The sequence below is a fragment of the Lutra lutra genome, chromosome 11, assembly GCF_902655055.1.
Source record: "Lutra lutra chromosome 11, mLutLut1.2, whole genome shotgun sequence".
NCBI classification, from domain to species: domain Eukaryota; kingdom Metazoa; phylum Chordata; class Mammalia; order Carnivora; family Mustelidae; genus Lutra; species Lutra lutra.
Window position 1 is genome coordinate 54702968 of NC_062288.1, and position 14384 is coordinate 54717351.

Here is a 14384-nt window from a genome sequence, read left to right on the forward strand (position 1 = left end):
GCTTGTTTTCTTTTTTATAATACTTCTCCACTTTTTCCGAATTTGTGTGTTAATTATATAACAACACAGTAGTTTATTCTCACTTTAAAGTGTTGAAGCAGAACAGAATATTGTGGAGAAAAAAGTTATTCATCAACCTCAGGTGTCGATTCTTACCTCATTTTTCAGTCAGAAGATCCTACTGTTAAGTTTATTCCCTTAGACTTTGGAATCCTTAAAGAGGCTTGTATGCTAACATACGCATGGTATTTGCTTCATTCTTTTTCTAAGAAGGAAAATTTCTGTCTATTGAAAATAACCATTATCCCTTAGTTTTATAGTATGTTTAGATTTGTTTGTAGTAGAATTTTTAACTAGGTTATGTAGAATTATAAATTCAAGTCTATTTGCTGATCAGTCAGGGTCTCAGCAGAAAACAGATGGCTCATTCAAAGGGGTGATAAAAAAAATTTTAACAAAGAGTGTATTTGCATCCTATGGGAAGAAGACTAAGGGAATCAGCCAGGAATGGGGATGGAAAATGGAAGAAAGGAGTAATTACTGAAACTGTGGAGAAATGAAGTAAGGGGAGGGAGCCAACCTATAGGAGCTGTGACCTTCTGTAGATGAACATAGTCACTGCCAGCCTATGTCACCACAGCTGAGGAAGAAATACCCCTGCGACCCTCTCCTGTAGCCCTCCAGTCTCTGGCCAGTGCCCCCTCTTGGCCAAACCCAACCCAGCCAGAGAACCAGGGAGTTGAGCGCCAATAATCCAGTAACCCTCATAGCTGGGGAGGAAAGGGTGTAGAGCACATCTGGCAAGAAAAGAAGACAGCCCAGCCCAACATGTTGACAGAGGATTCGGTACTTCATTGGTCCCTGTCTCAGACTCTAAACTATTTACCCCCGACCTTATGTCTTCCCCTTGTATGACAGGCAGTAGCCCTCCTGGAAGAATTTCGAGGCATAGACCGAGATGTGGAAGGATCGGCCAAACAGTGGAGGAAATGGGCTGAGTCCGAGTGCCCAGAGAAAGAGAAGTTGCCACAAGAATGGAAGAAGAAAAGTTTCATACAGAAGCTGATTATTTTGAGAGCAGTACGCCCCGACAGAATGACATACGCTCTCAGGTGGGGCCATTAGCATTTTTGGAAATACAGTGACCTAGAAGAGACTTAGTCTTAGGGACAAGGAGCTTCTGGGGGAGGCATTTGTGGTCCCTGTTGATGAGCCACGATGCTGCTGGAAAATCTGATACTTTCATCATTACTATTGATATTGAAATTCGCTGAACGCTAACTAGTGTGCTGGTCTGTCATCAGGCTGAGACCGCCCTTCCTGAAAACCTTGCTTCTGACACCAGGAGGGGAGACGGGGAACCACTGGAAATATTCTAGCTGGGGAGATGGGTGTCAGCAGAGTTCAGAGGCTAGGAGCATGCATTTTCCCAGGGCAATTTCCACTGTCTTTATTTAGCCCTAACATTTGGGCTCCGAAGATTTTACACATCAAACAAAAATGAATTCCTTTCATGGAGACACTGATAGTCCTATAACTTTACAACCAATGCAATTTAAAGTAGGAACCCCTGTCTGCATCTTGGTCCGTGTGTCGTTTTTCTTTGCCCTTTCAGCTCCTCAATGGTAATATGCTGCCTAATTCACACAAGTCGTGTTCTCATTTGAATTCACTAACCAAAGAGTTCTCAAGTTCCTTCCTTTTCTGCTCCTCATTCAACAGCCATGACACACCTCCAGTCTTTTCATCTGCTCTGGCCAACTAATTTCCCCTTTGCAGATGCCTCTGCGTGCCCTACTTTTACAAGTTAATTCTGCTTAGTAGTACTTACTTTCTGCTAAATCTGATACTGCGGGAAAATAATCCTGCTTAATTGAGCTTCCCTATATTAGAAACACCCCAAAAAGCATTTGTATATTCATGAGAAACCCAGCAGGCTGGAAAATTGCACTGTGGCAAATCTAATGAACTGTTAATAAGTAATGGGGGATCTGGCAGGAGATTTGGGGGGGATACAAAGCCATACACAGGCAGCTGGTGGGACTCAGTGTGGGGGGGTCTCAGTAGCCCCCAAAACGGAATATAGGCTTCTGATTTTCAGAGCTTCTGAAGCGGGGAGGGACTTCACTGACACTGATGCATAAATCTAGCTGGATTCGTATTGTTCCGCGAAAATATCCCATATAATGAACGTAGTTTGCTTCCTTCCTGTGCCTGTGATTTAAGCTGATCCAAGTTGGGCACTTTTCAAGGTCATGAGCACTGATGCTGTCTTTTGCCTTATCCTTTTCTATTAGGAATTTCGTGGAGGAAAAGCTGGGTGCCAAGTATGTGGGGAGGACCAGAGTGGATTTAGTTAAAGCATTTGAAGATAGCAGCCCGGACACGCCCATCTTCTTCATCCTGTCTCCAGGGGTGGACGCCCTTAAAGACCTCGAGATCCTTGGTGAGGCACCCGAGATCCTCGGTGAGGCACCCGGAGCCTTGACTTCCCACCCTCCCTCTCACCCAGTGCGCGCCCGGCCTGCCTCTTGGTTCACAGCCAGTTACTTTCATTCTCTCTCTCTTTCCTTCTTTCTTTTTCATTTGTGGGAGATGGAGTATATGGAACACGTAAGGCTAATAACACTGTGGCCTAAAGAACTGTTCAAAAGGAACATTCCTCTGGTTGGCATAATGCAAGTTTCTTTTGTACTGTTTTCCACCTTTTGACTATGTAAGGGCCAGAGGGCAATTTTCTCCATTCTAGTGTAATCTTGTGCCCCCTGTGACTAAATAGTGGTCATTAGAGCAAGCCTATTCGATTGTGAAGGCACTGTCGCTTTGTGCCGTGGATTACTATTCCCCACAGCCCGCACCGAGAACACCAGGTTAATAGAGCGGTGACCTGACTGTGCTCGATTCAAGCATGGCCACAAGGTGAGAGGCTCCTGCATTTACCCAATGAGCCAATTTGTTCAAAAAATGATGTGATAGCTACCACACGTTGCTCCTTTTTTATGAAGGAAATGCTTTGCTACTCCAGCAAGAGTTAATAAAGCTCAATAACAATACTTGCCATCTATCAAAATGTCAAAAGCTTCATTACCATAAAACCAGAGGAACTGATTTCCACAGGCTCTGCTAATGCGCCCGAGGAGGCAGCCGCTGAGAAAGCTCAAAATGCTGCTTGCTGAAATGACAGGAGTTGGGATTGGATTCTTGAGGCGGGCAACCTAGAAGGTGGCAGCCGTAACTACAGGTGGACACGAGACAGAAAGTTCCAGACTCCTCTTACCTCTCCCGAGTCACTCTTCCTCTTATCCTGTTGTGCGCTCCCACAGGCAAACGACTGGGGTTTACAATCGACTCGGGAAAACTCCACAATGTGTCTTTAGGACAAGGTCAGGAGACGGTGGCAGAAAAGGCCCTGGAGAAAGCCTCTAAAGGAGGACACTGGGTCATCCTCCAAGTGAGTATGGCATTTTCTTGGACAATACTGGGAATGATCACGAGGGATGGACAGTGCAGAGTTGTCCAGGCCCATGGGAATGATCTGTCCTCCTGACAGATGGTGATTTGCAGGGTCCTTGGGGTTCTCTTAGTACTAGTGACCCCTCCAAAGGTGTTGAGGGACTCAGCTGACAAGGATAGCAATCATCTTTTGAGAGATTTTCAAGCCATCGTGCTTTGAAGTTTAAAAATATTAGAGGAAACCCCCTCATTCTCCTGACTTAGAGATATCTGGAACATTCTAAGAGTGCTAGAAGTAAACAGGCTTGTATATAAATTGCCAAAGCCATTATCATAATATCTCACATTTGCAACTTGCTTTTTTTTTTTTTTTTAAGATTTCATTTATTTATTTGACAGAGAGCATGAGCAGGGGGAGCAGCAGGTGGAGGGAGATGGAGCCTGAGGCGGGACTTGACCGCAGTCCTGTGGCTATCTCAGTTTCTGGAGGTTTCTACTACCTCGTTGCCATATAAAAGAGAAGCAGGACTTTGAATAAAGGGGAGACCAGCATAATGGGAACTTGTTATGTTGTTTGCAATGTATGTTAAATTATATCCGTGTAGGCATATGATAAGTATGCTCATGAGAATGAGCTCTTAACCAGACCCTACAGTGGTCAGTTCCTGTGGTCAGATAAAGCCCTTCAAGGGATGTTCGACTAGCATTTTATCAGAAGCCCACACACCAGAGAAAACCTGTGCACAGGTAGCAGGATGGCATCTATCTTTGTCTCAGATGTACACCAGATGGCTTGTGAATTGACATACTGGATTTTAAAAATCTATTTTCACGGGCAAAATGGGTCCAAGATACATGGATTTGCTACAAATGTTGCCCATAAGAATCTAGCCAACGTCAAAGCCAAGACCCTCAAGAAGATCCTCAAAGATCAAGAACGCCCAGGCTAGAGTCCAGAATGTGCCTGTGTCTGGGGGTGGCTCACTTGTATTTGTTTCAAGTGAACTTCTCAAGGAAGGTCTTGTAGGCCATAAGATAGAGGAGTCGTATTTGAGCTTGCAAAACAGATTTTATTGTTGTTGTGTTTCTGCTTGCTTGTGTGAGGTTCACAGTCAGGTGTGAGAAGTACTTCGGCTATAATCTAACAGTGAGCATGGAGGGCGAGAAACTCAGAGCCCTTACTTACTGTAGAAGGTTGCTAGGGTTGCCAATCCAAAGTGTCCCACATGGGGTGGCTTAATCAGCAGAAATGCAATTTCTTACAGTTCTGGAGGCCAAAAGTCTGAGATCAAGTTGTCAGTAGGCTTGGTTTCTTCTGAAAGGCTCTCTCCTTGGTGTGTCAATGGTTGTCTCCTCCCAGTGTCTTCACATGGTCTCCCCTCTGTGTGTGTGTGTGTCCTGATCACCTCTTCTTATAAGGATGCAAGCCATATTGGATTGAGACCCACTCTAATTGTTGTGTTTACTCTTAATTACCTTTTTAAAGACCTATTCCAAATATAGTCACTCAGCACTGAGGTACCGAGGGTTATGACTTCCAACATTTGAGTTTGTGGGGACACAGTTCAGCCATGACACCTGCCAGTATATGTTCAGTATTAGCCGAAGGAAGAAAAAGCCTCATAATGTGAACAACTAAATTGGCATTAGATCTTCTTACAACAGAACTGTTGCAAAGATAGGTATCTGTATTACTATTCTATTCCCTATTTGCCTTTATTCTTTGGGGTTTTTATAGCTTTTATAATATCAAATGTTTTTCTTTGCTGGAAATAACTACATATTCCTAGGTGTGATGTTGCAGTCACTACATTAAGGACATCGCCAGAGGGAGGGAGCCTGTTCATGCTGTTCTCACAAGGTCAACTACCCACTCCATGGGTGGGAGGGTTGAGGATTGTGAATCATAAAACTGAAAATCATGAAGCGATGGTGGTGACATTGGTTTCTCTCATGATTTTTGAAAGTTCTAGGATTTAAGGAAATTAACCTGTCAGGGACCTGCAGAGCATCTGAACAAAGAGAGATTTCTTTTTTGGCTACCCCTTTACCTGTCTCATCCTTTGGAGTTCATCTACTAATGAGTAGACACTGAGTAGAGGCGGTTGGTATCAGAAACAATGAAATGGGTGAGGTACATTTCTGGCTTTTAATTTTTATACTTGATTAAACTACCCAGGTAAGTCTTCATAACTGAGTTTGAACTGTAATGAAAAAGTGTCGGAAACTCCACCTCCAAGGTGATGGGTGGGTGTTGGAAGTGGCTAGGTGTGTTGGAAGGAGATTGGGGTTTGCTCCGCTAAGCTGTGGTGATTTGGAACCCGCCACGTGTTCACTATGCAGTAGCGTTTTGGTGCTTAGTTTTGTTCCCTAACGTGATAATACAGGAAAAATTGGTTCTCTGGGTTTTTCTGGTTCTCTGGTTTTCTACCCATTGATATATAGGAAAATGTTGTGATCCCATCATTTAAGCAACATACTTCAGTTTCACCAGAATTATAAGCCATACTGTGTTTTCAGAATGTCCATTTGGTAGCCAGGTGGCTAGGCACCTTGGAGAAGCTCCTTGAAAGATTCAGCCAAGGAAGCCACAGAGATTACCGGGTTTTCATGAGTGCTGAACCTGCACCTACACCTCGTGAACACATCATCCCTCAAGGACTGCTGGAGAATTCCATTAAAATTACTAATGAACCCCCCACAGGAATGCTGGCCAATTTGCATGCTGCCCTCTACAACTTTGATCAGGTAAGAAAGCAGAAGCCTGGTCTGATGGCAGAATCAGAGTTTTCTCACAAAACCAGGGGAGCCATTAGCTACACATGTGTCTCATGCAGAGGGATGAAGTGAAATCCCAGTGTGTAGTTCAATGTCTTGAAAGGATCCCCCTGTCGTTCCCTGTTCCAATGACTAGAAAATCATGTTTTGCCTTAAAACTAGAGCCACATGCTCAGTTGGTTAAGCATCCTACTCTTGGTTTCAGCTCAGGTCATGGTCTTAGGGTCATGAGATGGAGCCCCATGTCAGGCTCTGCACTGGGTGTGGGGCTGGCTTAAGCTTCTCTCTCTCCCCTTCCCTCACCTTCACTCAGGCTCGCACATGAGCTCTTTCTCTCTCAAATGATAAAATCTTAAAAAAAAAAAAAAATACTGCAACCACATGTTTAAGGAGAATAAATTACATTCCTTTTCTGAAGAACCCACTTATTGAAAACAAACATGGTAGACCAGTATCTCTTCGCACAGGAAGAGAAGCCACTATTATTCTGCTTGCTGTTACTGAGGACGGCAGCAACAGTAAAGACATGGGAAGAGTTCCAGTATAAAATTCAGTGTGTCAGATCCGTTTTTGATGTTAGCAGACTTAAATCATCTTCTCCCTGTATATCCATGTTGCCACCTTATTTACACTTTGATTTCCTTCCAAAGTAAAACAAATGCCTTAACACAAGCACAAATGCTCCTATGATTCTCCTTGGGCAAATTATCACAACTATCTGTATAGTAATCAAGTGTTTCAAACAAGTTTCCTTTGTTGTTTCTCTGAGTTGCCATTCCCTCTGATTTTTTACACATCCTTGGGAAATAGTATTTTGTTTGTTTCTGAGAAAGAGAGTGCAAGCAAGGGGTTTGGGGTAGGGGAGAGGGAGAGAATCTTAAGCAGGCTCCATGCCCGGCACAGATCCCCGTACAGGGCTCCACCTCGCGTCCCTGAGATCACGTGCCCAGCCGAAATCCACAGTGGTATGCTTCACCAACTGAGACACCCAGGTACCCCGGGAAACAGTATTCTTATTAGGAGAAGTAGGATGAAACCTAAAGAGGAAATGCACATGGTTTGGTATAAATATTAAGACTCCTGTTAGAAATATTACCATTTCTCACTAGTATCTTCTGGACCAATACTCAAGTCAACATTATGAAGGAATTATAATAATTGGCCATCTAAGATTATAGTTTCAAAGAATACAGTTAATTGTCTAATTAATTTATAGGCTATATAAACACTGTAGAGTGTAGAAAGAGGCACTCAGGAAACCTTGTTGAATGTATTATATAGTTGCAGTACTTTTTCTTTTGGGAACCATGGCAGACATGAATTTTTTTTTTTAATTCCTTGGTTGATAATTTCTGACCACTTAGGACATTCTCAACCTCTTTCCCAAAGTAAATACAAAATAGGAATTTAATATATTTAAATAGGATTTATCCAGCCCCCATAGGACAATTATCTGCATTTGGGGAAAGTGAGCATGTCATGATCAAATATGCCTCAGCCCAATTGTCCATCATTGTTTTTTCTTTTTGTTGTTGTTGTTGGTTTTTTTTTTTTTTTTTTTTTTTGGTAAGGACCTCTCTGATCATCGGATAAAACCACGGACACTTTCCCCAGGGAAATGCCCATTGAAAAATATGTTGCATATCATGGAAGGGATGAACAGATGCCCCAAAGTTTATACATGAGTCCCTGCCCACCCCCCCCCCCCCCCCGGTCCAGTTTATTTATGAAAGTATTCATTCTTTTGACTTATCTAGAAAGCCACTTAGACTAACTAAAGATGACAACTATTGGAAAGACTCTTAAGTACTTAAAGGGGCAGGAGGTCATTGTGGGTAGGGAGGGAAAAAATGAAACAAGATGGGATTGGGAGGGAGACAAACCATAAGAAACTCAATCTCAGGAAACAAACTGAGGGTTGCTGGGGGTGGGGGCAGGGATGGGGTGGCTGGGTTATGGACACTGGGGAGGGTATGTGCTATGGTGAGTGCTGTGAAAGGTGTAAACCTGATGATTCACAGACCTGTACCCCTGAAACAAATAATGCATTATGTGTTAATAGGAGAAAAAAAAAAGACTCATGAATCACAGACCTGTATCTCTGAAGCCAATGCAGTATATATTGATTAATTGAATTTAAATTTAAAAAATTTTTTAAAAACGAAAGAAGAAGGAAGGAAGGAGTCATAAGGGAATACTATTTAGGCTCCTTTCATATAAACATAATAACCACATTTTAAAATAAGATACAGTTTTTTTGTGGTTTTTTTTTTTTTTTTTTTTTTTTGAGAGAGAGAGAGAAAACATCCCAGGGGAGGGAGGGGGGAGCAGAGGGAGAGAGATGATCTCAAGCTGGCCCTATGCTCAGTGTGGAGCCCAAGCACAGGGCCCAATTCCAAGACCCTGAGATCATGACCCCAGCCAAAATCAAAAGTTGAACGTTTAACCAACTGAGCCTCACAGGTGCCCCTAGATTTCTTTTTCTGTAAGATCTGCAGCAGAAACAAATAACTGGTAATTGCACACGTAAAACTGGCGTCTGTGTGCATACCCCCTGCTGTTATGTGAGTGTGGAGGCCTGTCCTCTGGTCTCTGAGCTGTTTGTGTATTTTCTGATGGTAAATTGCTCATCTTTTGGTTTGTAAAAATACAACTGACCTGAAATGTAGAATGTTAGGTAGACTCCTACTTTCTCCTAATTTGAAAAACTTGATTCATATTTTTTCATTTGGAATTCCTATTTGGCATTTATACTATCAGGGCATTAAGTTGTAATTTTTTTGAGGAGGGGTGGGGAGGTGGAGGAGGGGTAGAAAGAGAGGGAGAAAGAATCTTAAATGGGTTCCCAGCTTACGCAGGCTCTCGCACCCAGTACAGAGCCCAGTGGTGGGGCTAGATCTCACAACCCTGAGATCATGACCCGAGCTGAAATTAAGAGACACTTAACCAACTGAGCCACCAAGGTGCCCACGTTGTAGGTTTTTTTTTTTTTTTTTTTTTTTTTTTTTAGCGCTGAGGATAAAACTAAATCTATTATATGAAATATTTATGGAATTAATGTACTTAGTTATTGTAGTACGTTGGTTTTCTGTGGACTATGTTATTCAGGAAGATGGTAGGTGACTTGGTAGATCATAATTCCCAAGTAAAAGTTTGATATTTCTATTTTGTCTCCTAGAAACTTCTTACATTTAAAACTAATACATTTTTTTATATTCTTCAAGATTAATTCCAATTAATATGTTTTTTTATTTTCTTCCTTCATGAGTTTGTCTTTCATTTCATGTTTGTAGAAATGTTACATTTAATGATTATGTATCTTCAAGCCCTATAAATTACCTAGAAATGGCCTAGTGCTTTAGAATGATCTAGTGATTTAGTTGGGTTGGCACTGCGGATGGCCTGGCCAGTTCTACAACTACATTTGTTAGTAACGTTGGATTCTTATTAGAGTAAGTCATAAAGAAACTGAAAAGCTTCTTCTACTCCTAGAACAAGGGAACAAGTCTAGTCTTGGTTTGGTTTAGACTTTTACTAGAAGTTGCCTGGGAGACCAGATCTGAACTCCCACATGAAAGGTGCTAAATGCACTTTGTAGATGGCCCAAGTTGTCAGATTCATTTTAAATGTAGACTGGCTATAATTGGCCATTTTAAAGAATAAGGGAAGAAAGTATAGCTTTGGACTTATCATCCTCTAGTGCCCAACATCAGTTGTTGTAGTCCTTGTTGGCCTCACAGAACTGCCGAATCTGAGAATAAAGTACTACCACCTTTAAGACAGAGATTGGATGGTGGTGGTTCACCTTTTAATTTTATGGCTGTGGGAGCCATAACCATACAGCATGCTAGGATTTAATTTTCCCTCTGCGATTTCAAAAAAATGTTACAGATCTAGTCTACAGGGTGTGTTTTCCCATCTTCCATATGCCATTCTCTCCACCCAGCAATGAATTCTACCCTAAGTTCATTGGAAGGAAACCATTTGTCAGGATGATTATATGAGCTCAGGGACACTACAGAATTGGAGTGCTCCCAACAAGATGACTTCTTGCACATATAACTGGCAGCTGTGTTTCATGATCTCAGCCACACACCCAGGCTGGTAGGTGTATCCCCTGGAACTCACTGACAGCTTCCCTGGTTATCTGGTCAACCTCATGTCTAGCCCACAGAGAAAGGAAAAGAGTGACTACCAGGGCAAGCAACTTTCTTTTAACTAAATGACATGAAAATTGTACACACATTCTTCTGGCAAGAACTTGGTCATATGGCATATCTGGCTTCAAGGGAAGATGGAAATGGTTTTTTGATGGGTGGCCACATGCCCAGGTAACTGTATGACTGGGAAACCAGAGGAAATGAAGGGCTGGGGGTTAACTAGTATTCTGCTACGCTTATGATACAAAGGTGGGGTCCTTTGGTCAGCTAGATTTCTCAAGGAGAATTTTGCAGGGGAAAATGATCTCAAGCAGTATCATCACTGCTCAGATCTCAAGCAATACCATCACTGCTCAGAATGAATTGTGTCATTTTCTAGCGAACTTAGAAGCATTCGGTAAAATAACTGAAGCGAAGTGAAAACATTCCTCTGAAATTAACAGACTGGCAAGTGCCAAATGGTCAGTCTCCTATTATGCGCTGATAGAATAGCAGCCGGGCTTAGAATTGCATGGTACCCCTTGTCCTAGATCTCCCTCAAAGTTATTTACAAGGTCATTGAACTTGCAACCCTTTGCCCTTGGAAGGGGTGCAGAAGGGTAATCAAATATTGTCCTTTCCTCCCAGGATACACTTGAGGCGTGCTCCAAGGAGCAGGAGTTTAAAAGCGTCCTCTTTTCTCTGTGCTACTTCCACGCTTGTGTGGCTGGGAGACTGAGGTTTGGCCCCCGGGGCTGGAGCCGCAGCTATCCCTTCAGTCCTGGAGACCTCACCATTTGCGCCAACGTCCTCTACAACTACTTAGAGGCAAACCCTCATGTAAGTGCTATTGGTCAGATAACCTCTTCCAAAGAGTGTACTGAATCTGTCAGTCTTTGGCCACTATCAAATGGGCCATAATTTCTCTTTTGAAGCTATTATTGAAATAGCTGACACTGTATATGCATCTTCTGCCAAGTGTGAAAATACACCAGATCAAAGGTTTTCCAGCAGTGGAGGCTCGAACTTCATAAGATAGGTCAAACCAGTTCTACATCAGCAGCTTAGTGCCAAAAAAAAAAAAAATGTCCTTCATTATGTTAACAAAAACAGTGGTTTACATGTGCATATATGCCAGATTCATTAGGCAGGTAATGAAGCATTTGCACAAATGTAATTACATACAGCAATTCTGACAGTTCATAACACTGCATTAATAATCACTACAATTAGTTCTTATGATGGAAGCAATTTACAGCGCGTCACATGTATAAATAATGGTGCATTTCCTGCATATGTCATTATTATGTATTAAGGATGCCACCTTGTTGTGACTTTCTCAGTAATGTTCCCCTTGATTGGAAGTTAAAGGTAGATGAATGATTTTATTTCATGGCTAAAATGCGTTTTACAGATGGGCACGGGAATGCTTCATCAAGAACATTTGTGTAAACTCTTAAAAGCCCTGTGATTGGATTGCAAAAAGGAAGAACCATTTGTAGGAATTTTCTGGCTTAGTCTTCATAAAGGAAACTTTTTCCCTTCCATTAAATCTGTTAAAATTGAGATACATTTGTCCAACCAGCTGTTATGCCGTGGGCCACACTTTCTGTAAAGGGCCTTTAAAATGACTCATCTGTGTTTCTGTGGGTAGAGAGTTGCTGTGTGTTCTTTTGGTAACCATTGTTACAATTTTTGTTACCAAATAAGTCTTCTCAAGCTTCAAAGGTGAGGTGACTGCTGTCGGAATAGGTACGCTCAGTGTATAACATGGGTGTGTTCTCCCAAGGAACATATTTTGAATAAGTTGTATCTAAAATAAATGGCTTTAATATGGTATGTGATGATCAGCATTCCATATCTATCATGTTCTAAATTTTTTCCTTAATTTTTATTTATTTATTAGAGCATGAACAGGATGAGGGGCAGAGGGAGAAGCACACTCCCCACTGAGCAGGGAGCCTGATGCGGGACTTGATCCCGGAGTCCCAAAGGCAGGTGCTTAACCGGCTGAACCATCCAGGTGCCCGCAGAGCTATCACTTTTTAAATAGACAAAATTTGAGCATATTTAATCCTCGTAATGGATAATGTTTTGAGTTGCTCTTAACACATTTTGTGTAAAGTGTTGCAGGTAAAATTGACTATTACAATAGTTTTGGAGAAAGTGAAACAGATCACTTAATCCTCTTATACAAGTCCTTCATAACTGTCCCCTGACGCTGAAACAAGGACTGTTGTCCATTTCAGCTGACTCCTGTACAGAGCCGAGGTAGAAATGATGGGGAGAAAGAGAGGAGCGGACTCCTGTTTGTCCCTGGCTCTCATATCCCGAGACCTGGCAGCCCTGCGGTGGCCCTAGTGACGCCCGTTGTGCTGCTGCCCCCACTGGCATCCCAGGAACAGCACAGCTTGCAGTTCTGAATGCTCTGTCCTCTCTCGGATGTCTACACCCAAGGCATTCACTGCACGTGGCCAAGCCAGTGACCGAGATTTGGGAGTAAGGTTATGTTCACAGAGTTTGGTGATACAAAATGCCCTTTTCAAGAAGGCACAAGGATCAGGATTTGGGGGAAGAGCGTCAGTTATTGAAAAGAATAGAGCCCTAGCTGATGAAAATCTTGAGGGAGGAGCATATCCGCTGGTAGAACGTACAGCCCGTACTAACAGACCGCCCTCAGGGAAACGAAATGGAGAGGTCTCTGTCGCCCATCCACTTCACGAGGGTGATGTGGAAGGTTCCCCCGGGGTGGTTCTGGGAGCCTGCTTCAGTCTGCTCGCTTCTCCCGTATTCCTCACCCACCTCACCACCTAGCAGCTTTAAAGAAAGACCTCTTTGAGGTTCATTTATTCAAATTCAAATAAACTTGTAACCAGTACATTTGGAATAGTTGAAGCAATTTTACTTGTTCTGTCACATCATGCAACCCACGAAGGCTATAATTAAGTTTTTACTTGAACTGTTGGGAGGCAATCTAGTGCCCCTGAGGGTATAAAGGTTCCTGTCTGGAAAGGCTTCATCACAGACTGGCATGTTTTGCAAACCCTGAGGAAGCTAAAGGGTAGCAGAGAGAGGCTTCAAATCCTGCTAAGCCAAATAGAGAGGAGATACTGGTATTTCCTGAAGACCACATGGTCCAGTCATTAGAACCCTTAGAACAGTCATGGAGTAGGCCAGTCGTGCCATGAACCAAACCCTCAAATCCGTCTGCAGCAGGGGGTTTGGTTTGCTGGGATTTTTACAAGGAGAGGGCATCCTAAACATCCCCCAAATGCAGATTGTATAAGGTTTTCTTCATTTGCCTAAATGGATCCTAAAAACCTGCTATCACATCCTAAAAATGTGACGTACCATAAAGACCCTGTGAACTAATACCTTTTCCTAATTTTTGGATGAGATTTTGAATTTATCAAGTTTTCCTGCATGGCATGTTCTAGGAATAATAATAAATATAAGCTTTAAAATCTGCATTCAGTGTTCGTGAATTTTCACCGAGTGTATTTAAACACCCCAAATGTAATTCTGTCAAGAAATTCTGTGGAGAAACCCAGACAATTTCTGAACCTCTTTTAAATGCTCCTGTTGGTGGGGATTTGGGGAAACATGGTATTAGAGGTGCTTGGAGAGAGGCGTGTACTGCTGATTGGCCTCTCTGAGGCAGATGCTGGGGGTCTGGCAATGAACATCTATGTGCTGTCCTTCCCAGGTCCCATGGGAAGACCTCCGTTACCTCTTTGGTGAGATCATGTATGGAGGCCACATCACAGATGATTGGGATCGCAAACTGTGTCAGGCATACTTGGAAGAATTCATGAATCCATCTCTGGTAAGAGACTTTATATGTCATTTTACAGAAGAGAAAATCCTAGTAAGGATTTAAAAAAATTTTTAAGTTTTATTTATTTAATCTCTGCACCCAACATGGGGCTTGAACTCACAACTCCAAGATCCAGAATCACATGATTCACTAGCTGAGCCAGCCAGGGGCTCCTCGATTAAGAATTTTTTAAAATA

At 42.5% G+C, this 14384-nt stretch overlaps 1 protein-coding gene across 1 annotated transcript in view; it reads left to right on the top strand.

The window, feature by feature from the left end:
* DNAH11 (dynein axonemal heavy chain 11) overlaps positions 1-14384 on the top strand; it is a 328215-nt gene that overhangs the window by 294990 nt on the left and 18841 nt on the right. The window contains exons 71-76 of the mRNA XM_047694987.1: positions 919-1112; positions 2298-2446; positions 3324-3451; positions 5974-6201; positions 11019-11210; positions 14077-14196. Of these exons, the coding sequence (XP_047550943.1) occupies positions 919-1112; positions 2298-2446; positions 3324-3451; positions 5974-6201; positions 11019-11210; positions 14077-14196 (1011 nt within the window). The remainder of the gene's footprint in view (positions 1-918; positions 1113-2297; positions 2447-3323; positions 3452-5973; positions 6202-11018; positions 11211-14076; positions 14197-14384) is intronic.